We start from the raw sequence: 25,529 nt of genomic DNA on the forward strand, positions 1-25,529 counted from the left end.
ATAGCCTAAACTCACCTGTTTGAGAAGAACTAGGATTGTATGCTGCAATCTCCACGCTCGCTTTGGATTGCATCACGTACCAGCACTTCTCACACTCGTCGCTTGTGTGCAGTTACCAGCATGGAGAATAAACATAACAATAAGCCAGTCAACATAATAATCGGCATGTGAAGGAGGCACATTCAAACATTTTGGAAGCTGTGTAACAATTCTTTTTTTTTTTTTTTTTTTTTTGCTGAGTTTCATCATCATGATATTACATTTTTTTTCACAATTACACCTTTCTTAATACAGTTCAGGTTGTATGATCGGTTGATTTTACTGTCCATTCATAACTGGGAGCGCGGAATGCATTTGTTTTTTCTCCTTCCCTTTTTGTGACAACTAATGAGCAACAGGGTCAACCCCGCCTCCTCACAAAGATAAAAGTTTTTTATAACGGCTGAGTGGATCCTTGTCATTTGATTGGTTTTGTATGTCATGTAACAGATTTTTCATCCCATTTGTGTTGCGTTGCATTTAACATGCAAATATGGTTCCATTTACCATGCAGATTTGGTTACATACGTTTTGTACCATTGCCTGCTGCAAACCCTGCCCACGCTAAACATGGCGGAGTTTGTTTTCTGGACTGACGACGATTTGAATGAGCTAATTGACGGTGATAATTCCACTAACACACACACAAACAAATCCACTATGCCATAAGCCATCTGGAGGCACGAAAAGCTGTTAGGATGAAAATCTGGGCAAAATTCTGACGTGATTTTTTGTTGGATTGAGAAGTACACAAAGTCTTTTTTTTTTTTTTTTTTTGGAAGTATCACGGACTATCTAACTTTTTTCAAGTTGACTGAGAACAATTTTGGACTCCTATTTAAAGTTTGTGTTGGACTGTTGATCTCAAAGCACCACACCAAAATGTAAGTCTCTTTTCTGTTGTTTATAAATTAATATAATATCAAATAACAAGGATCAATTTTAGCCGTTATATAAAACAAATAATGAATGTTTTTACATTCATTATTTCCATCCATTTTCTTCCGCTTTATCCGGAGTCAGGTCGCGGGGGCAGCAGCTCAAGCAAAGCCACCCAGACCTCCCAATCCACACACACCTCCCCCAGCTCAGTGGTATGAATATTTCATGCAGTGAAAGCTGGAACATAACATTCAACTAGGAGAAGCCGAAGCCATTCTATAAAACAAATAATGAATGTTCCCATAGAAATAAGAAATGGGAACATTCATTATTTGTTTTATATAATGGCTTCGGCTTCTCCTAGTTGAATGTTATGTTCCAGCTTTCACTGCATGAAATATTCGTACCACTGAACTCATAAACATTCATTATTTGTATACGAGGTCTGTTAGAAAAGTAATGGACCTTTTTATTTTTTGCAAAAACCATATGGATTTGAATCACGTGTGATTGCATCAGCCAAGCTTGAACCTTCATGCGCATGCGTGAGTTTTTTCACGCCTGTCGGTTGCATCATTCGCCTGTGAGCACGCTTTGTGGGAGGAGTGGTCCAGCCCCCTCGGTGGATTTTTATTGTCAGGAAAATGGCTGAGCAACTGCTGCTTTGCTGCATCAAAATTTTTTCAGAAACTGTGAGAGACAGCCAGGTGGAAACCATTCGGAAAATTCAGATGGCTTTCGGTGAAGATCTTGTGGGTATCACGCAGATTAAGGAGCATTACAACCGGATTAAAGACGGCCCACAGCGGCTGAGGGCGCGCCGCGCTTCGAGCGGCCATCGACAGGCTGAAACAACCAGATCATTTCCAAAGTGAAGGCTGTGTTGATCCGGGACGTCGTCTGACTACCAGCGAAATGGCAAGAGAGGTGGACATAGCACTTTTTCAGCACATTACACTGTTACAGGAGATTTTGTAATGAAAGACGTTCAGCGGAATTCGCGCATCAGGACGGAACCGCTAATGGCGCAGAACAAAAAGCACCTCCGTGTTGGAAGTCTCACGGGACATGCCCAGCTCTTCCACCATTCAGAAGATTCAGATGGCTTTGGGTGGCTTTTCAGTCGAGTGAGTATCCAAGAAATTGTTGAAGAGCTGAGCATGTCACATGTCCTGTGAGACCAACACGGAGGTGCTTTCGTTCCGCGCCATTAGCGGCTCCGTGGCGAATTCCTCCGCTCCTGTTTTCATGACAAGATCTCCTTTAACAGTGGAATGTGCCGGGAAAGTGCTATGTCCACCTTTTCTGCCATTTCTCTGATAGTCAGACGTCCCGGATCAACACAGCATTCAGTTTAAGCTAAGTTGGGAGCTCTCTGAGATGGCTCTGAGATTGGTTGTGAATATGGGCCCTATGGCACAAATTCTGCACCTTCACCATGGCATTCCAACTACAGTGTGCTTGACCGCACCTCATTTTAGATAAATGCCCATGGGTGCACAGACAATGCTTGCTATTTAAAAGAGCGTAGTCGACACACATGAAACTCATAACTGCTTCAGCTGGAGACTAGAAATGATGATTGTTACACTGTGCATTCCTTTGCTGCAGGTAGAAGAGACTAGGGCCAATTGTGTTTTGTTCCATATAAGTACGACAGTGTTTGTGTCACCATGATGAGTGACTTTTGAGGTTGCATTCTCGCTTTACAAGGTCCTCCATCTCACTCCCTTTCACTCACTCACTCACTCACTCACTCACACACACAAACACACTGTCTCTCCCCATAAAGCTACAGTTAATCCTGATTATGCACGCTGTCGTACTGCAGCAGAATGAGACCAGGGCTAATGGCGTTTTACCCCAAAACATGTCCAAAGCTCGTCTTTTGTTTTGGTATCTAACAATGTTTCTTTGCTTTATTCACTCACATGAATGGAAGGATAGCTTTAATAATGTAAGTGTGAAATATATGAATGCAACCAAAGTCAGTCATATTGCTGTTTTATTAGGGCTCTGAGACCTTAATAAATCAATGCATCCCTCCATGATCCTGTCATACCTTTAACAAAATGCTCTCCTTGATATTGATGAATTGGATTCAATTCTGTAGGATTTTTATTAGATTTTTTTTAAAGGTGAAATCACCCCACATGATGTGGATGTGTCGTGGCAGTGTTTCCAGCCAATCAGCAATTGCTTTGGAGTTGTGGTGAGTTTCTGTGTTGGTGAGATGAATGTGGCTGACCTAGTCTGTGTTCTATAATTCCTTTTGTGTGTTGCAGTATGAAAGAGGCTTAAACGGAGGAGAAGAATGGTGATTCTTCCGACTGTTGCTTTGCTGTCTTTTTTCTACTCCCTCTCTAATCCCCCTTCTCTTTCCACAGATTGTACCTGCTGAGGCCCCACTGGTGATAATTCCCCTGAAGATACCGCATACACAGCAAACAACCACATGGTGTCACCAAATTAAAGTCTTTGCCACCCTTTGCAAAGGTGTTTTATCACACCGATCTGAGTGTTGAGCAGAGACTAGCTGCAATGCTAAAATAAAATGCATGTTGGGTAAACAGCGGAATTGCTCTTGGGTATGTTACATGTGCACAATGTGAACACTGGCTCTCAGCTGCTGTACCCAGGTGTGCTGTTCTCTTGCTCTGCAGTACTCGTTCAGCTTCTTGAAATGCGTTCAGACACCTGTCAGTATTGGTGACAGTGTTGGGAAGGTGTCGTAGCACGGACCCACAACAGGGGGCGCAAATGAACAGACAATGAGTAAGCCAAAAAGTAACAATTTAATGTTGTCATAATACACAACTAAATGTACAGAAATTTGCACAGTCAATAAACACCAGGTTATGTGTGGGCAGGCTCAAAGATAGAAGACCCCCGACGAGAGAGAAGCCGCGTCCCACACGGCCTCCACCACCAACGGTCTGAAGAACACCTGAGCCGCCAAGTCCCGAGTCCCCAGGTGGCCTCTGTCTTCGGCTGTCGACCCTGGTACTGCTGGCAGAAAGCAGAGATAAGATGTATGAGTGTGAGTCCGCACACTCAGTAATCCACAGTCCAAACACAGTTAGGAGGGAGCACCTCCACCTCCAATCACACACTCGTACAGCTCCTGGTTTAACCACTTATCTGAGTTGGGATGTGAGGCGAAGCCGTCGCTGTCACACCAAACGCCAATCCCTCAGACAAGGAAACACTCCAGGAAAATGGCTGTAACAGAAGTTCAGGTTAAACACTCAAAGTGTCTGTCAGCAGAGAAATTACGTTTTTAATGGTAGTCGATTTCTCGGCGGGGAGGTGGAGTTGCAGTCCGGCTTAAGTAGTGGTGTAGATGAGTGACAGCTGGTGTGATGAGTGACAGCTGTCACTTCCTCTGGGTCTGGCACCCTCTCGTGCTTGGAGCCCGCACTCCAAGCAGGGCGCCCTCTGGTGGTAGTGGGCCAGCAGTACCTCCTCTTCAGCGGCCCACATAACAGGACCCCCCCCTCAACGGGCGCCTCCTGGCTTGTCCGGGTGTCTTCTGTAGAAATCGACCAGGAGGGCCGGGTCCAGGATGAAGCTCCTCTTCACCCAGGAGCGTTCTTCAGGTCCATACCCCTCCCAGTCCACCAGATATTGGAACCCCCGGCCCTTACGACGGACGTCCAGGAGCCTGCGGACTGTCCAAGCAGGCTCCCCGTCGATGAGCCGGGCAGGAGGCGGCGTAGGTCCAGGTGCACAGAGAGGCGAGGTGTGGTGTGGCTTGATACGGGACACGTGGAATACAGGGTGGATCCGCAGTGAAGCTGGGAGTTGGAGCTTCACTGCGGCCGGGTTGATGATTTTGAGGATTGTGAATGGTCCGATGTATCTGTCTTTTAACTTGGGGGAGTCCACACAGAGGGGGATGTCCTTTGTTGAGAGCCACACCTCCTGCCCGGGCTGGTATGTGGGGGCCGGGGAACGCCGGCGGTCCGCATGGGTCTTGGCCCTCGCCCGGGCCTTCAACAGGGCAGAGCGGGCGGCCTGCCACACCCGGCGGCACCTCCTGAGGTGGGCCTGGACCGAGGGCACACCGACCTCTCCCTCCACCAGCGGGAACAATGGGGGCTGGTACCCCAAACATGCCTCAAAAGGGGAGAGGCCGGTAGCAGACGAAACTTGGCTGTTATGGGCATACTCGATCCAGGCCAGATGGTGACTCCAGGCCGCCGGGTGCACGGAGGTGACGCATCGAAGGACCTGCTCCAGCTCCTGGTTGGCCCGCTCTGCCTGGCCGTTTGTCTGGGGGTGGTACCCAGACGAGAGACTCACGGTGGCCCCCAGCTCCTTACAGAAACTCTTCCACACCTGCGAAGAGAACTGGGGACCACGATCTGAAACGATGTCCGATGGTATCCCATGCAGCCGCATGACGTGGTGGACCAGGAGGTCTGCCGTCTCCTGGGCCGTCGGGAGCTTTGGGAGGGCCACGAAGTGGGCCGCCTTGGAGAACCGGTCCACTACCGTGAGAATTACAGTGTTGCCCTGGGACGGCGGGAGGCCCGTGATGAAGTCCAGGCCGATGTGAGACCAGGGGCGATGAGGCACCGGCAGGGGTTGGAGGAGTCCCGAAGTCCCCCGATGGTCTGCCTTGCCCCTGGCGCAGATGGTACAGGCCTGGACGTAGTCCCGGACGTCGGTTTCCAGGGACGCCCACCAGAAGTGCTGCTGGACTACTGCCACGGTCCTACGCACTCCGTGATGACAGGAGAGCTTGGACCCGTGACAGAAGTCCAATACGGCAGCTCTTGCCTCTGGTGGGACGTACAGTCTGTTCTTGGGGCCGGTCCCCGGGTCCGGGCTCCTTGTCAGGGCCTCCCGGACGGCCTTCTCCACGTCCCAGGTGAGGGTGGCCACGACAGTGGACTCGCGGATGATGGTCTCGATGGGGTTCGACAGCCCCGCTTTGGCTTCTTCTTCGTGCACCCGGGACAATGCATCTGATTTTTGGTTCTTGGTCCCGGGGCGGTACGTGATCTGGAAGTCAAAGCGCCCGAAGAACAGAGACCAGCGGGCTTGCCTGGGGTTCAGCCGCTTGGCGATCCGGATGTACTCCAGGTTCCGATGGTCCGTGAAAACCTTGAAGGGCAACGATGCCCCCTCCAGCAGGTGTCTCCACTCTTCAAGAGCCTCCTTCACCGCAAGGAGCTCCCGATTGCCGACGTCATAGTTCCGTTCAGCTGGGGTCAACCTGCGGGAAAACAAGGCACAAGGATGGAGAACTTTATCAGCCTCCATGCTCTGGGACAGCACGGCTCCTATCCCTGAGTCAGAGGCATCCACTTCTACTATGTACTGGCGATCAGGATCAGGCTGCACCAGAACTGGTGCAGTCGAGAACCGGCGTTTCAACTCCTGGAACGCGGCTTCGCACCGATCCGACCAGGCGAAGGGGACCTTGGTGGAGGTCAGGGCAGTCAGGGGGCTAACTACCTGACTGTAACCTTTAATGAACCTCCTGTAGAAATTTGCAAAGCTGAGGAACTGCTGTAGTTTCCTGCGGCTTGTTGGTTGGGGCCAATCTCTCACCGCCGCAACCTTGGCCGGATCAGGGGCGACGGAGTTGGAGGAGATGATGAACCCCAGGAAGGACAAAGAAGTGCGGTGGAACTCGCACTTCTCGCCCTTCACAAACAGCCGGTTCTCCAACAACCGCTGTAGGACCTGACGTACATGCTGGACATGGGTCTCAGGGTCCGGGGAAAAGATGAGTATATCGTCCAGATATACGAAGACGAACCGATGCAGGAAGTCCCGCAAGACGTCATTTACCAAAGCTTGGAACGTCGCGGGGGCGTTAGTGAGGCCGAACGGCATGACCAGGTACTCAAAGTGACCTAACGGGGTATTGAATGCCGTCTTCCATTCGTCTCCCTTCCGGATCCGAACCAGGTGTTACGCGTTTCTAAGATCCAATTTCGTGAAAATTTGGGCTCCATGCAGGGGCGTGAACACTGAATCCAACAGAGGTAACGGGTATCGGTTGCAAACCGTGATCTCGTTCAGCCCTCTGTAATCAATGCATGGACGGAGTCCGCCGTCCTTTTTACCCACAAAAAAGAAACTGTTAAGGATTTTATATATATATATATATATATATATGTTATCACTGTTAAACATTTGTAGCTTTGTCTTCTTTCTCATGAGAACGGTGTTGTGCTGTTTTGCACTTCACCCTGAGAACGTACGTGTTATTCAACCTTGTTTTAGCTTTGTCTTCTTTCTCATGAGAACGGAGATGTGCTGTTTTGCACCTGTCTTAATGCAATCCTGAGAATTCAATTTTGTTTTAGCACTCTGGGGTCAATCTGAACTGGGAATGAAGGACTGGATGTACTTATTGTTATAACATAACTTTGTTTTCGTAGCCGCTAACGACTGGGAGTAAAAGAACTGAAGGTTGAATTTTGACTGATTGTGATGCTTAGTGTTCCAGGCAGATGCAAAACAGCTGATAACTGCAACAGACGAACGAGATGTGCTGACCTGAAGTGTTCTTCCTTACAGCTGCACTTGACGTATGCGTTTATGTTATGGGAAGAAACTTGTCTTGCGTCATTACCCCCACCCTTAGGACAAGTTTCTTGTTTATGTGATGAGGGCGTCTCTTAATAAAAAGAGCGGAAAAGCAGGCCAGACTTTAGTGTAGCCTTGGTGTACAGCCTGGCCGCACTCCGCGCGTAATATTTGACTTTCTGTCTCACTGGTGTTTCTTGACTCTGTTTGTCTTGTTAAAGGTTTAAAAATGTTTGGAGGAGAAAATACCCAACAGAAACCAGCACCCATCGGGGAGGTGGAGTTCCGGATCAGCCCGGCAGCTAAGGAGTCCCGGATGTAGGTCTCCATTGATTCGCGTTCCGGACGTGAGAGGTTGTACAACCTACTGGACGGGTACTCAGCGCCCGGGACCAAATCGATGGCACAATCGTACGGTCGGTGCGGGGGAAGAGTGAGCGCCAGATCTTTGCTGAAAACGTCATCTAACCGAGCCGTGAAAGCGGTTAAGATCTGCTGCAGCTCACTCAACACGCCTCCCGCTGACGCCTGCGCTCCTGGCTCTTCCATTGGCCGTTCAAGCTCGGGTTGACGCCCCTCGGAATCCATGACGATGGCCGAGAAATCCTGTTGGGAAGGTGTCGTAGCACGGACCCACAACAGGGGGCGCAAATGAATGGAAAATGAGTAAGCCAAAAAGTAACAATTTAATGTTGTCATAATACACAACTAAATGTACAGAAATTTGCACAGTCAATAAACACCAGGTGACGTGTGGGCAGGCTCGAAGATAGAAGACCCCCGACGAGAGAGAAGCCGTGTCCCACACGGCCTCCACCACCAACGGTCTGAAGAACACCGGAGCCGCCAAGTCCCGAGTCCCCAGGTGGCCTCTGTCTTCGGCTGTCGACCCTGGTACTGCTGACAGAAAGCAGAGATAAGATGTATGAGTGTGAGTCCGCACACTCAGTAATCCACAGTCCAAACACAGTTAGGAGGGAGCACCTCCACCTCCAATCACACACTCGTACAGCTCCTGGTTTAACCACTTATCTGAGTTGGGATGTGAGGCGAAGCCGTCGCTGTCACACGCCAATCCCTCAGACAAGGAAACACTCCAGGAAAACGGCTGTAACAGAAGTTCAGGTTAAACACTCAAAGTGTCTGTCAGCAGAGAAATTACCTTTTTAATGGTAGTCGATTTCTCGGCGGGGAGGTGGAGTTGCAGTCCGGCTTAAGTAGTGGTGTAGATGAGTGACAGCTGGTGTGATGAGTGACAGCTGTCACTTCCTCTGGGTCTGGCGCCCTCTGGTGGTAGTGGGCCAGCAGTACCTCCTCTTCAGCGGCCCACATAACAGACAGGTTATATAGTCTGTTTCCCCCTCAAGCAGGGGAATGAGGTTGTTTCAGCACATACAGTAGTCTCAGGACAAGAAGGAACAGAGTGTGTCTCTGCTAAGGCTGCAGCAGGCTGTCCACATTTATGGAACTGGTTATGTTGTGAAATTGTGCTCTGACAGGGGATCACTTGGGTATGATTGGCTAATCTGTGATAGCATCAGGTATTTATTTCCGAGAATGCTTATAGATGGCCCCAAAGCATTGTAACTTCATAAGATTTAAAAGTATAAAAATAAGATATACTAAAAACCATAACAACTCAGAAAAAACAACCCATTAGTGAAACATCCATAAAACAATCCACATAAACCACATTCATTTAAGTGCCACTTCAAAAGTCTAAACTCCTGAGGGTAAAAACTGTCTGAGGTGGGAGGTCAGAGCTCTGATGTACAAAAAAAGCTTCCCTGTAGGGTGATATGAGAAAAGGCTATGTGCTAGGTGACTTGTGTCCTCCATAATGCACAGTGCTTTCATCCTGCAGCGGGTGGTGGAGATATCTGGTAGTGTCACAATGGTAATCCCATGACTTCATAAGCAATTTGTACTGTCCTCATCAGGAGCTTGTGGACATTTATGTTGCCAAATCACACCAGTATACATCCAGTATTGTGGACTGGTAAAAGTTGATGACTGTTTGAGTGGACACACCATGTTTCTTCAAACACCTTCATACAGTGGGATAAAAAAGTATTTAATCAGTCCTTGATTGTGCAAGTTCTCCTACTTAGAAAGATGAGAGCGGTCTGTAATTTTCATCATAGATACACTTCAACTGTGAGAGACAAAATGAGAAAAAAATTCCAGGAAATCACATTGTAGGATTTTTAAAGAATTTATTTGTAAATTATGGTGGAAAATAAGTATCTGGTCAATAACAACATTTCAACTCAGTATTTTGTAACATAATCTTTGTTGGTAATGACAGAGGTCAAACGTTTCCTGTAAGTCTTCACCAGGTTTGCACACACTGTAGCTGGTATTTTGGCCCATACCTCCACGCAGATCTCCTCTAGAGCAGTGATGTTTTGGGGCTGTCGCTGGGCAACATGGACTTTCAACTCCCTCCACAAATTTTCTATGGGGTTGAGGTCTGGAGACTGGCTTGGCCACTCCAGGACCTTGAAATGGTTTTTACGGAGCCACTCCTGAGCGGTGTGTTTGGGATTATTGTCATGCTGGAAGACCCAGACACATTGCATCTTCAATGCTCTCACTGATGGAAGGAGGTTTTGGCTTAAAATCTCATGATACATGGCCCTGTTCATTCTTCCCTTAACATGGATCAGTCGACCTGTCTTCTTTGCAGAAAAACAGCCCCAAAGCATGATGTTTCCACCCCCATGCTTCACAGTAGGTATGGTGTTCTTGGAATGCAACTCAGCATTCTTCTTCCCCCAAACACGATGAGTTGAGTTTTTACTAAAAAGTTCTATTTTGGGCTCATCTGACCACATGATATTCTCCCAATCCTCTTCTGGATCATCCATATGCTCTCTGGCAAACTTCAGATGGGCCTGGACATGTACTGGCTTAAGCAGGGGGACACGTCTGGCACTGCAGGATTTGAGTCCCTCTCTGCATAGTGTGTAGCCTTTGTTACTTTGGTCCCAGCTCTCTGCAGGTCATTCATCAAGTCCCTTCGTGTAGTTCTGGGATTTTTGTTCACTGTTCTCATGATCATTTTGACCCCACGGGATGACATCTTGCGTGGAGCCCCAGATCGAGGGAGATTATCAATGGTCTTGTATGTCTTCCATTTTCTTACAGTTGCTCCCACAGTTGATTTATTCGCACCAACCTGCTTGCCTATTGTAGATTCACTCTTCCCAGCCTGGTGCACATCTACAATTTTCTTCCTGGTGTCCTTCGACACCTCTTTGGTCTTGGCCATGGTTGAGTTTGGAGTCTGACTGTTTAAGGCTGTGGACAGGTGTCTTTTATACAGATAATGAGTTCCAACAGATGCCATTAATACAGGTAACAGGTGGAGAACAGAAGAGCTTCTTAAAGAAGTTGTTACAGGTTTGTGAGAGCCAGAAATCTTGCTTGTTTGTTATTGACCAAATACTTATTTTCCACCATAATTTACAAATAAATTCTTTAAAAATCCTACAATGTAATTTCCAAGATTTTTTTTCTCATTTTGTGTCTCACAATTGAAGTGTACTTATGTTGAAAATTACAGACCTCTCTTATCTTTCTGAGTAGGAGAACTTGCACAATTAGGGACTGACTAAATACTTTTTTACCCCACTGTAAATATAGTTGCTATTGTGTCCTTTTCCTAACATAAGACAGGCATGACCTGGGTGGGAAGCCTGAACACAAACCTATCACCAAGTTACCAAGCTAGCTAAGACTGACAGGTTAGATCATCTGGGTTTGGGTGATTGATTAATGCATGTTTTTGCAGGTGGGTGGTGTTTCTCATAACTGGTGGACTGTGGTAATAAAAACTATGATCAGCATGTCACCTCAATACCTGTGAGACCATCAGTAGGGTTGTCTACACCGATGTCACTGCTGATGTGAGGGGGGTACTACTGTATGTCTTTATGGCGAAAGCAAAAAAAACACATGTGCCACCATGTTCTGGAACATCGTGCACTGTGAAAAGAGCATTACAGTTATTGAGGCAAGAAATAACCATTGCCTGTCCCAGGACCAGGGTGCCAGACTGAGTTAGGTTAAAGCTAATTTTCCTTCTGCGAAACAGAGCAAACTGGAGCGACTGAGAAAAGAGGCCACGTGGTCAAAGGCTAGTTGGTCATCAACCATGACACAGGTCTCAGCAACAGAGGATGACATCTGGGTTCAATGACAAGCTGCCTGGGGAAACCATGAGTAGGTATGGCCCATACAATTTGAAACAGATCTTAAATAAAGGGATGACCTACACATATCACAGACTGTTCTTCAGATCCTTTCAAGTTGCCAGTGTTGAAAATATTAGCCAATTGGATCCAACAGTTTCCTAATCACATGGACAGAGGCCTTCAGGCAGTGAGAGTATGCGCACACACAGTGAGGGGAAAAGACAGAGCAAGAGAATAGCAAAGAGTAAAAGCAAAGGAATGATGGGAAGAGATGTAGGAAAAATTATCCACGCTGTCAGAGCAGTTATCATTTGGCTCTACAAGAAGTGTCAGCCCTCCCCAAACACACACACACACACACATACACACACACACACACCATCTCTGTCTGGGCTTGGACAGTTTAACAAACACATTTCTGCCATTCTTCCAGTAAGACTAAAACAAGCAACAAAACTGAGAGTTTTGGGAAATGTAAAATTACTTCTGTAAGCATGTACAGTAGTGTTCAGAAAAATAGTAGTGCTATGTGACTAAAAAGATTAATCCAGGTTTTGAGTATATTTCTTATTGTTACATGGGAAACAAGGTACCAGTAGATTGAGTAGATTCTCACACATCCAACAAGACCAAGCATTCATGATATGCACACTCTTAAGGCTATGAAATTGGGCTATTAGTAAAAAAAAGTAGAAAAGGGGGTGTTCACAGTAATAGTAGCATCTGCTGTTTACACTACAAACTCAAAACTATTACGTTCAAGCTGCTTTTTTTTAGCAATCCCGTGAATCACTAAACTAGTATTTAGTTGTATAACCACAGTTTTTCATGATTTCTTCACATCTGCGAGGCATTAATTTTGTTGGTTTGGAACCATGATTTTGCTCATTTACTAGTGTGTTTGGGGTCATTGTCTTGTTGAAACACCCATTTCAAGGGCATGTCCTCTTCAGTATAAGGCAACATGACCTCTTCAAGTATTTTGACATATCCAAACTGATCCATGATACCTGGTGTGCGATATATAGGCCCAACACCATAGTAGGAGAAACATGCCCATATCATGATGCTTGCACCACCATGTTTCACTGTCTTCACTGTGAACTGTGGCTTGAATTCAGAGTTTGGGGGTCGTCTCACAAACTGTCTGTGGCCCTTGGATCCAAAAAGAACAATTTTACTCTCATCAGTCTACAAAATATTCCTCCATTTCTCTTTAGGCCAGTTGATGTGTTCTTCAGCAAATTGTAACCTCTTCTGCACGTCTTTTATTTAACAGAGGGACTCTGCGGGAGATTCTTGCAAATAAATTAGCTTCACACAGGCGTCTTCTAACTGTCACAGCACTTACAGTTATCTCCAGACTGTCTTTGATCATCCTGGAGCTGATCAATGGGTGAGCCTTTGCCATTCTGGTTATTCTTCTATCCATTTTGATGGTTGTATTTTGTTTTCTTCCACCCATGTCTGTTTTGTTTTTGTCCATTTTAAAGCATTGGAGATCATTGTAGATGAACAGCCTGTAATGTTTTGCACCTGCATATAAGTTTTTCCCCTCTCCAATCAACTTTTTAATCAAACTACACTGTTCTTCTGAACAATGTCTTGAACGTCCCATTTTCCTCAGGCTTTCAAAGAGAAAAGCATGTTCAACAGGTGCTGGCTTCATCCTTACATAGGGGACACCTGATTCACACCTGTTTATTCCACAAAACTGACAAACTCACTGACTGAATGCCACACTACTATTATTGTGAACACCCCCTTTTCTACTTTTTTTTTTTTTTTTTTACTAATAGCCCAATTTCATAGCCTTAAGAGTGTGCATATCATGAATGCTTGGTCTTGTTGGATTTGTGAGAATCTACTGGTACCTTGTTTCCCATGTAACAATAAGAAATATACTCAAAACCTGGATTAATATTTTTAGTCACATAGCACTACTATTATTCTGAACACTACTGTATCTGAACACCTTTTGGATGCTGAGCTGCACAAGGTTTTTTGTTATTTTTAATAAATGTAGTACTGCTACTGCTGGGCCATCCCAGTGGGCTTCTTAGTCTCCATGTTTGGTGTTTCATTTCAAAGATCCTTAAAGTGCCACAATTTTATGGTTGCTGGAAGCAAAATTTAGTCATGAAATGGTTCTTTAGCACACAGGAAAGTCAACAGCAACACCCATGTTCAATCTGTGAAACATGCCCGCTGAGCTGCTCTGTGCTCTTTGGCGCACCCACATGCCTCCTGCTCCACTCTCACTTCAGTGCAAGGTATTACAAATAACAGTTCCTTTGCATTTAAAATGACAGGTACAAAAGAAAAAATTCTTAAAGAAATTTTAATTAATTGCCCAAGGATTAACCTCATTGTTTGTCATGGAGGGCAGCACAGTGGCTTAGTGGTTAGCACTATTGCCTCAGAGCGAGAAGGTCATGGGTTCGATTCCCACCTGTGGCCTTTCTGTGTGGAGTTTGCATGTTCTCCCCATGTTTGCGTGGATTCTCTTCCGGTGCTCTGGCTTCCTCCTACATCCAAAGACATGCAGGTTAGGTGTGAATGTGTTTTTTTTTTGGTCTATATGTGGCCCTGTGACAGACTGGCATGCCGTACAGGGTGTACCCTGCCTCGCATTCTATGACTGCTGGCATAGGCTCCAGCCCCCCACGACCCTTGATTGGACCAAGCAGTTGAACATGATTGTGTGTTTGTGTGTGTCTGTCATGGAATTTGAGTGCAGATGATTTGTAGGATATGAAGTGATGGTCAAGTGGTAGCCTTGAAACCAGAGGATCCTTTGTTCAAATCCCCTTTCAGACCAGAAAATCACACCTAACATGGCAGCACCATGACATCGGTGTATGGGTGAATGTGAGGCATCACTGTAAAGTGCTATATAAACAAAGTGCATTGTGGTCTATTTAAGTGTCATATAAAACAAATCATGGATGTTTTCCATTCCTGTAATGAAAACAATATTTTCCATTCATTGTAAAATAGATTTTACATTCACCTTATGAAAACATTCTCACCATTGTACTCATGAACATTCAATGTTCATGAACATTCAGTGTACATGTCTGTAAAACATCTGGGTAAAGGCAATAGAAGCCTTAATTTAAGGTGATGCTCTAGTGGGTAGGTGTTGGGCTTCAGACCCAGAGAATCCTTGAATCAAAACCCAGCCAGAATGGAAAATCAATAAGGGCCCTTGGGCAAAGTCCTTAATCTCTAGTTGCTCCCAGTGTGTAGTGAGTGCCTTGCATGGCAACACCCTGACATCGCTGTGTGAGTATGAATGAGTGAATGCTCGGCATAATTGTAGAACGCTTTGAGCTTCTGATGCAGATAAATGTAGTCCATTTTTACTATTTAAAATAACTATCTAAACTACATATAAGCTATATAATCCCATGCTGGTAGTTCATTGTTGCCGGATTCTTGGTTGGTTTTCCTGCCCAGAGGCCAGATTCTACGCGAACGATCCATGAGCCTTTCCAAATGCTTCCATGATCCCCGACCCATGATCCAGACGTCCTTGATCTGAGGACCAAGCCTGATTCCTCTCTGTGACCTTGACCGTGTCTTCCTGCTGCTTCCAAGCGCCTAAGGCGACAGAGCTTCCCGCAGCTAAACTCAAGATAACCTGGCCAACTTTCTAATTCCTGTATTAGAGTGAACTGTCTTTCCTGGTGTTCCAGATGCTATCCTGTGCGACTCCCATGCTGCCCTGGTCCCTGCACAGCAAGTCACTCTGGAACTCTACGGCTCTCAGCTCAGTGCGCAGCTCTGCTTCACACCAGTTAAGTTCCTTCTCATCTCAATGGGATTCTGCTCTCACTCATTCCTGCCTGTAACTGTGCTTGATAAAGAACTGTTTCAAGAACTCTTCTTAAGAACTGTATGAACTCTGATATTGAATCACTAAGAACTCTCCAAGTCATTTCTATGTCAAGTCCGGCTTAATTGGAACTGCGTCACAAGACTTGCAGCGCTTGACCATTGACCTCTGAAGATCACTCATGTACTGAGAACGATTCCTGAACAGCAGATCTTACACTCAACAAAAATATAAACGCAACACTTTTGTTTTTGCTCCCATTTTGTATGAGATGAACTCAAAGATCTAAAACTTTTTCCACATACACAATATCACCATTTCCCTCAAATATTGTTCACAAACCAGTCGAAATCTGTGATAGTGAGCACTTCTCCTTTGCTGAGATAATCCATCCCACCTCACAGGTGTGCCATACCAAGATGCTGATTAGACACCATGATTAGTGCACAGGTGTGCCGTAGACTGTCCACAATAAAAGGCCACTCTGAAAGGTGCAGTTTTAAAACACAGCACAATGCCACAGATGTCGCAAGATTTGAGGGAGCGTGCAATTGGCATGCTGACAGCAGGAATGTCAACCAGAGCTGTTGCTCGTGTATTGAATGTTCATTTCTCTACCATAAGCCGTCTCCAAAGGCGTTTCAGAGAATTTGGCAGTACATCCAACCAGCCTCACAACCGAAGACCACGTGTAACCACACCAGCCCAGGACCTCCACATCCAGCATGTTCACCTCCAAGATCGTCTGAGACCAGCCACTCGGACAGCTGCTGAAACAATCGGTTTGCATAACCAAAGAATTTCTGCACAAACTGTCAGAAATCGTCTCAGGGAAGCTCATCTGCATGCTCGTCGTCCTCATCGGGGTCTCGACCTGACTCCAGTTCATCGTCGGAACTTCGCACAGCCATTGAAGAGGAGTGGACCAACATTCCACAGGCCACAATTGACAACCTGATCAACTCTATGCGAAGGAGATGTGTTGCACTGCATGAGGCAAATGGTGGTCACACCAGATACTGACTGGTATCCCCCCCCCCCCAATAAAACAAAACTGTACCTTTCAGAGTGGCCTTTTATTGTGGACAGTCTAAGGCACACCTGTGCACTAATCATGGTGTCTAATCAGCATCTTGGTATGGCACACCTGTGAGGTGGGATGGATTATCTCAGCAAAGGAGAAGTGCTCACTATCACAGATTTAGACTGGTTTGTGAACAATATTTGAGGGAAATGGTGATATTGTGTATGTGGAAAAAGTTTTAGATGTTTGAGTTCATCTCATACAAAATGGGAGCAAAACCAAAAGTGTTGCGTTTATATTTTTGTTGAGTATATTTCCTAAACTGTAAACAATATTTCCAGAACTGTGAACATGCCTCTGTTGAGCCTTCAGTGAACTGTGAATTGTTTAAGGCTTTCGGTGTTGCCAGTGCAGTCACTCACCTCTCCTCTCTTTCGTCCCTCTAGCTCCTGTCCTTGGCTCTGTGCGTCCCCACCTGGTCCTGGTCCCAGAATCGTTCACAACAATGCAGAAGGCTCTGCGTGGCTATGGAGTTGCAGATACCGAATAGCATAAATTTGACTTTAGTGTCCACTGTTGCTTAATTCTTTTTGACTATGTGTATGACAAAGAAAAAATGATTTAAATTTAATTACATGTTGTCATCATGGCAATCCTTCTGTGGTGAGGAAGATGGTCTCTTGGTCGATTCCTTGAAGGGATGGTGAACACAGAGAAAACTGAACAGGCCCAGTCTTGACGTGCACTGTTTTGACAGGCGCAGGTTGCTGCAGGAAGATTCTGACTGTCTGGGTCTTGCTCTCTCTCCTTCCTTTCTCCTCTGTGTTGTTCGTTTGCATTTTTTTCAAAGACTTCCACTCCTGTGTGGATAATTGTTTGCTAGCTGGTCCGGTACCTTACTTGTTCTTCCCAGGTCTTCCAGTCCAGTTGATGGAGCAGCTCTTGATTTTGTTCTTCAGGAGGTCCTTGTAGTGTTTCTTCTACCCTCCTCTGGACCCAGGCCCACTGCAACAAGGCAAGCAAACCAATCAATTGCTTGGGACCCCGAACCTGGCCTGGGGCCCCCAGACAACGACTGGTTATGAATTTTATGCGACAAACTGTGTGAGCGCCCCTTTAAATTCTGTGACAGTCAGTGCAGGAAAGTGCAGCAACACTGTTATCGGAATCCCCCTTAAATGGTAAAATGGTAAATGGACTGCATTTATATAGCACTTTTCCATCTGCATCAGACACTCAAAGCACTTTACAATTATGTCTCACATTCACCCCGATGTCAGGGTGCTGCCATACAAGACGCTCACTACACACCGGGAGCAATAGGGGATTAAGGACCATGTCCAAGGGCCCTTAGTGATTTTCCAGTCAGGCGCAGATTTGAACCGAGGATCTTCTGGTCTCAAGCCCAACACCTTAACCACTAGACCATCACCTCACACCGTAGCCCCTTAAGTGGACCCCTCCCACAGTAGCCAGCCACGTGACATAGCTCAACTCGATGGGTGAGGTGTAATGTCTGGGGTAGAGTGAGATGCTCATGAGCAGTGCAGTTGTGCAGTAGCGCTCATCTCAACGGGTACTACAACCCCAATTCCAATTAAGTTGGGACGTTGTGTAAAATGTAAATAAAAACAGAATGCAATGATTTGCAAATCCTCTTCAACCTATATTCACTTGAATACACCACAAAGACAAGATATTTAATGTTCAAACTGATAGACGTTTTTGTTTTTGTGCAAATATTTGATCATTTTGCAATGAATGCCTGCCACACATTTCAAAAAAGTTGGGGTGGGGCAACAAAAGACTGGGAAAGTTGATGAATGCTCAAAGAACACCTAATTGGAAACAGGTGAGTGTCATGATTGGGTACAAAAGAAGCATCCCCAAAAGGCTCAGCCATTCACAAGCAAAGATGGGGTGAGGATCAGCACTTTGTGAACAACTGTGTGAAAAAATAGTCCAACAGTTTAAAAACAATGTTTCTCAACGTTCAATTGCAAGGAATTTAAGGATTCCATCATCTACAGTCCATGATATAATCTGAAGATTCAGAGAATCTGGAGAACTTTCTACACATAAGCGGCAAGGCTGAAAACTAACATTGAATGCCCGTGACCTTCGATCCCTCAGGTGGTACTGCATTAAAAACAGACATCATTGTGTAAAGGATCTTACTATGTGGGCTCAGGAACACTTCAGAAAACCATTGTCAGTTAACACAGTTCGTCGCTACATCGACAAGTGCAAGTTAAAACTCTACCATACAAAGCAAAAGCCATACATCAACAACATCCAGAAACACCACCACCTTCTCTGGGCCCGAGCTCATTTGAAATGGACAGATGCAAAGTGGAAAAGTGTGCTGTGGTCTGATGAGTCCATATTTCAAATTGTTTTTGGAAATCATGGACGTCATGTCCTCTGGACAAAAGAGGAAAAAGACGATCCAGATTTTTTCCAGTGCAAAGTTCAAAAGCCAGCATTTGTGATGGTATGGGGGTGTGTTAGTGCCCATGGCATTGGCAACTTACACATCTGTGATGGCACCATTAATGCTGAAAGGTACATCCAGATTTTGGAGCAACACATGCTGCCATCCAAGCAACATCTTTTTCAGGGACGTCCCTGCTTATTTCAGCAAGCCACATTCTGCACATGTTACAACAGCGTGGCTTTGTAGTAAAAGAGTGCAGGTACTAGACTGGCCTGCCTGCAGTCCAGACCTGTCACCCACTGAAAATGTGTTGCGCATTATGAAGCGTAAAATACGAGGTCTGTTAGAAAAGTATCCGACCTTATTATTTTTTTTGAAAACCATATGGATTTGAATCACGTGTGATTACATCAGCCAAGCTTGAACCCTCGTGGGCATGCGAGAGTTTTTTCACGCCTGTCGGTGACATCATTCGCCTGTGAGCACGCCTTGTGGAAGGAGTGGTCCAGCCCCCTCGTCGGAATTCCTTTGTCTGAGAAGTTGCTGAGAGACTGGCGCTGTGCTTGATCAAAATTTTTTCAAAAACTGTGAGGCACATCCGAGTGGACATCATTCGAGAAATTCAGCTGGTTTTCTGTGAAAATTTTAACGGCTGATGACAGATTTTGGATTGTTTCTATCGCTGTAAGGACTTTCCACGGAGCAGGACGTCGCACAGCGCTCCGAGGCGACGTCGTCACCTCCATTGGAAGCCTTAAGGACAAGTTGGAACATGCCCTGCTGTTAAACAATTTCTCACTCACTCAACTGAAAGCCACCAAAAGCCGCCTGGATTTTACAAATGGTTATCAACACGGAGTTATTTTTCCTGTAGCGGGCGCGCCGCGCCAGCTGCGAACCAATGCGCTAATCCGTCCGCACATCTTTCATTTAAAAAATCTCCTTTAACAGTGGAATGTCCGGATAAACTGCTGATTCCGACCTCTTCTGAAAGTTCTCTGTTCTCTCACGACGTCCTGGGTCTACAGAGCCTTAAATTTGGAGGTTTTCAGCTTGAAACAGGATGACGACATCACCTTGGAGTGCTGCGTGACGTCCCGCTCTGTGGGAAGTCCTTACAGCGATAGAAACAATCCAAAATCTCTCATCAGCCGTTAAAATTTTCACAGAAAACCAGCTTAATTTCTCGAATGGTGTCCACTCGGATGTGCCTCACAGTTTTTGAAAAAATTTAGATCAAGCACAGCGCCAGTCTCTCAGCAACTTCTCAGACAATGAAAATCTGACGAGGGGGCTGGACCACTCCTTCCACAAGGCATTCTCACAGGCGAATGACATCACCGACAGGCGTGAAAAAACTCACGCATGCGCACGAGGGTTCAAGTTTGGCTGATGTAATCACACGTGATTCAAATCCATATAGTTTTAAAAAAAAAATAAAACTGTCGGTTTCTTTTCTAATAGACCTCGTACGACGATGGAGACCCCGGACTGTTGAACAACTGAAGTCGTACATCAAGCAAGAATGCAAAAGAATTCCACCTACAAAGCTTCAACAATTAGTGTCCTCAGTTCCCAAACGCTAATTGAGTGTTGTTAGAAGGAAAGGTAATGTAACACAGTGGTAAACATACCACTGTCCCAGCTTTTTTTGAAACGTGTTGCAGGCATCCATTTCAAAATGAGCAAATATTTGCACAAAAAACAATAAAGTTTATCAGTTTGAACATTAAATATCTTGTCTTTGTGGTGTATTCAATTGAATATAGGTTGATGAAGATTTGCAAATCATTGTGTTCTGTTTTTATTTATATTTTACACGATGTCCCAACTTCATTGGAATTGGGGTTGTAGTTCATTTCGATGGGACTCGGGACACTGTCAAAATATAAAACTTCAGCAATCATGCAGCAGGGGTGTCTATCAGGAAGCCAGAAAAGAATGAAGAGAAAGGAAGAGGAAGAAAAGAAAAAACAGGACAGTGGTAAGTGATAGTTTACATTGCATAAATGTGGCCTCTGCGTCACCAAAATATTATCGCCTGGCTGTGTTATATTAACAGTGTTGCATCTTCATAAATGATTAATGTCCACTCTTGAATGAGAAAAAGTAATCTACTAAACCACACTCAGACAACTTCCTTGGTCTCACATCACCCTCTGTTGGACACCTGTGAGCATAACACCCAAGGACTCATATGTAGACATACAAACATAATATCTATGATACCACATCTCCTCTCCCTTAACAGCTTATACCTGTTCACATTTAAATATTACTTTTGTTAATAACTTATTTTTAATAACTTTTTAAAAGTATGTTTGATTTAGTTACTGTGCATATTTTTTGAAGTATTTTGGATTTTGTAGTTACTATACAATTTGCACTTTCTTTATATGTTAGTTATTATGAGATGGTGGTGGGGATTTTACAAATGTTCAATTGCACTGTCAAAGGTATATTTTATTGATATAAAGTGTGAGCTTAAATGGTGTGTCTATGCCGTGCTTCGTGTAGGCTTTGGGCAGATGGGGCGGGGTGGTGAGGCATAGGGGGGCATCCAAGTCCATTTTGCTTAGGGCTCCCAAATGCCTTGAAACGGCCCTGTCTGGACCATTTACCTTCGCTTAGCTGGGATAAAAATAAGAACTAAGAAGTTATACATTTGTCTCCCAGGGATTTTTTTCACCAATATAATTACGTTTTGTTTTACACCTATCAAACCGGTTCAGCGCATAACAGAGCCCGTGGTAAAAACGGGGGCGTGGCTCGCGAAGCCTAATTCGGCTTTTTCCGGCCAGAATCGGAAACAACAGCGAGCCGCTGAGACGCGCGCGACATCAGTCGCTTTATTTAGAGGTTGTTTGCAATCCACTGAAGAAGTCAAAAAGAAGAAAAGTACCTCACTGCAGAAATGGACACCGCTGACCAGGTTAGAAAAGAAAAAGCGACATTATTTAGAGCCGCAGACGTGAGTGAGCGTCTGTCAATATGTCGGTAATTGGTGACAGAGAACATTTTTGTTTTGATTTGTTTTTGTTTGTTTGTTTTTTAATTCTCTGTGTCCTTTTACACAGCTCACATCTACAGGGACATTTCAAGTACTCAAATTACCTCTGGGATTTATCCGGGTTCTGGAGTGGGTGAGTTGGAACTTTCATAATTGTGTATATTTTTTTCCACGCAACGTTATAGTAGCATAACCCATAAGGAGCGAACGAATTATATAATGTGTGTGTGTGTGTGTGTGTGTGTGTGTGCGCGCGCGCGTGTTATTTACAACACAGGTTCACTGTGAGGAAAAATCTGCTTTAAATTTAAAAATCCTCTGCTGAATCTTCAACTTTTTAATGTGTACTGTGTGTAAATGATTCAGCTTTTTTTGTGAAGCTGTGTATTTTTTGTAAGTCCTAAATGTACCATTTTATTACCCCAAGTCAGATGATATAACAGGAGACAGCAAAAACAAGTGGATGTCCTCAGTCATATTGCTTTGTTGCCTCTTTCATTCTGGGTGTTGGTTTGTAGTATATATTTATTTTACAGTGCAGAGGAGCCCAAAGGCAAAAAGATAATGATGAGTTTAGAGAAATTGCTGTAGCCCTGAGGGGATTCATCCCGTGCACGCGCGCGCGCGCGCGCGCACACACACACACACACAGAGAGAGAGGCTGTATGTGCACATCTGTGTAGGTTCTTGTGCTTCTTTTGCATCCAATATACAAAGAAACCTCAGCATCAATGCATGGATTTATGAGCCAGAAAATACCAAATCCAAAGAAGAGCTGATGTTTAAAGACTGAATCCACTTTCATCAGAAGGGTGACATTTTAGCTGAAATCAGACTGATGTTCAGGTGATGATCGGGTGTCACCATGAGCCTTTAAGGACCACCCACTTTCTCTGTACATTGTATGGACTGTCCCCCACCTGGGGCGTATTTTGTTTGTTTGTTTGGGATGGTTACTGTTGTCTCACAGTAAGAAGGTTCCATGTTTGCTACAGACCTGGTCCTTTCTGTATGGAGTTTGCATGTTCTGCCCATATTATGTAATTTTATTACATGACAAATTCCCATTTGCTTTTTTAGGTCATTTTAAATACAAACCTACCAAATAAACCTTACATGATGCATATTCATTACTGTAATAGAACCTATTTATTTGAAATGCATAATCCTTGCTTTATGTATTTAGTATTAATAAAATATAATTACTCTAAATCAATAATAATGACAGTATTTATTTAAAATACATAAAGTATATTGTTTGAATTGCATAATAATTATGTTACCTATACAAGATGAATGGCATAGGTAACATAATTATTAAGGTTAAATATTTGTGTGAGTGTGCATGGGTTGTCTCCAGGTGCTCTGGCTTCCTCCCACTTCCAAAGACATGCAGGTTAGGTGAATTGGTTACTCTGAATAGGCCATAGGTGTGAGGTGGTGCGTGAATGAGTTTGTCTGTCTACATTTGTCAGCCCTGCCAGTGGCCGGTCCAGAGTGTACCCCACCTCTCGTTCAATGTATGCTGAGATGGGCGTTAATAGGGACAGGGAGGAGGGGGCTTAAATGTCACTGGTTCCTGGGGTATGCCTACAAAGACTCATAGGTATATTGAGGGTGTATATCTGTGTATATGTGTTTAAGTGTACAGTTGTATGCAAAAGTTTGGGGCACCCCTGATAATTTTCATGATTTTCCTTTATAAATCATTGGTTGTTTGGATCAGCAGTTTCAGTTTTATATCATATAGCAGACAAACATAGTGGTATTTGAGAAGTGAAATGAAGTTTATAGGATTTACAGAAAGTGTGCAATAATTCTTGAAACAAAATTAGGCAGGTGCATAAATTTGGCCACCCCAACAGAAAACAATACATTAATATTTAGTAGATCCTCCTCTTGCAGAAATAACAGCCTCTAACACTTCCTATAGCTTCCAGTGAGAGTCTGGATTCTGGTTGAAGGTATTTTGGACCATTCTTCTCTACAAAAACATCTCAGGTTTGTTGGTATCTGAGCACAGACAACCCACTTAAAATCACACCACAGATTTCAATAATATTCAGGTCTGGGGACTGAGATGGCCATTCCAGAATGTTGTACTTGTTCTTCTGCATGAATGCCTTAGTAGAATTTGAGCAGTGTTTAAGGTCGTTGTCTTGTTGAAAGATCCAGCCCCGGTGCAACTTCAACTTTGTCACTGATTCATGAACACTGTTCTCAAGAATCTGCTGATATTGACTGGAATCTATGTGACCCTCAACTTTAACAAGATTCCCAGTACCTGCACTGGCCACACAGCCCCACAGCATGATGGATCAACCCAGTCTCACGGCAAGTCGTGATTCAGCAGCATGAAATATACATTAATCTGTTGGTTCATGATATTATGATGAAAAGCGCCTCATTTTCGTCACGGCAGCACAAATTCATTCTAATTCATTCCGTGATGGCTGCACAAAATTAAAAGTGAAGCAGGGGGGTCGATGGTCGTTATGGTTAGGGTGGGGGTATAAAAATACACACACACACTCGTGCACTTGTGTGTGTGTGTGTGTGTGTATATATATATATATATATATATATATATATATATATACATGCATATATGCACACCTACATACACATCACTGAAATGGAGCACGAAGCATGCACGATGATGATGTACTCATTGTGATTTTTATCACAACTGCATCCAAATAAACACAACTATCACAAGTTGTCATCACACAAAATCACACTTATGTAAACTCTGTAATCAATCTGCAGTTCACGTGTTCTGAACCATGGGGGTGGTCCGTAGGGATTACGGATTAACTGTCAGCTGTTACACCACAGTTTGATATGCATTCATTCCTGCATTTCAGGCCTTCAATACATTCCAAAAAAAATTTAAATTTTAAATGTTATTATTTCAAATATATTATTTCAAAGAAGTGATCTTTTAATCATTAGATACAAGAGCATCCACAAAGGGCTGAGGCTTTGAGGAGCAAAGATTTTCAGAGGATATCAAGTATGCCATCAAATGCATGACAAACAAGACCAATCAGAGATTTCTGACGTCCGCCAATCCGGATCCGGATCTGAATCACTTCATGGAGTCTTCTGTTTATTTGTGTGTTTATCGATTTTGTTATTTTGTTTTCTTTGCTATTTGTTTTGGTATTAAGTACAACCCTAATTCCAATGAAGTTGGGACATTGTGTGAAATGTAAATAAAAACAGAATACAATGATTTGCAAATCCTCTTCAACCTATATTCAATTGAATACACCACAAAGACAAGATATTTAATTTTCAAACTGATAAACGTTTTTGTTTTTGTACAAATATTTGCTCATTTTGAAATGGATACTTGCAGCACATTTCAAAAAAGTTGGGACGGGGCACCAAAGACTGGGAAAGTTGATGAATGCTCAAAGAACACCTAATTGGAAACAGGTGATTGTCATGATTGGGTATAAAAGGAGCATCCCCAAAAGGCTCAGCCATTCACAAGCAAAGATGGGGTGAAGATCTCCACTTTGTAAACAACTGCTTGAAAA

The 25,529-nt window shown here is 44.4% G+C and overlaps 1 protein-coding gene across 1 annotated transcript in view; it reads left to right on the top strand.

Annotated features, from left to right (window-relative positions):
* Window positions 1-21,833: 21,833 nt before the first annotated feature.
* LOC117507304 (synaptoporin-like) overlaps window positions 21,834-25,529 on the top strand; it is a 62,760-nt gene continuing 59,064 nt past the window's right edge. Inside the window, 2 exon segments of the mRNA XM_034167148.1 lie at window positions 21,834-21,903; window positions 22,049-22,114. Coding sequence (XP_034023039.1) covers window positions 21,886-21,903; window positions 22,049-22,114 — 84 coding nt within the window. The 5' untranslated portion in view covers window positions 21,834-21,885.

Source organism: Thalassophryne amazonica, chromosome 3, assembly GCF_902500255.1.
Source record: "Thalassophryne amazonica chromosome 3, fThaAma1.1, whole genome shotgun sequence".
NCBI classification, from domain to species: domain Eukaryota; kingdom Metazoa; phylum Chordata; class Actinopteri; order Batrachoidiformes; family Batrachoididae; genus Thalassophryne; species Thalassophryne amazonica.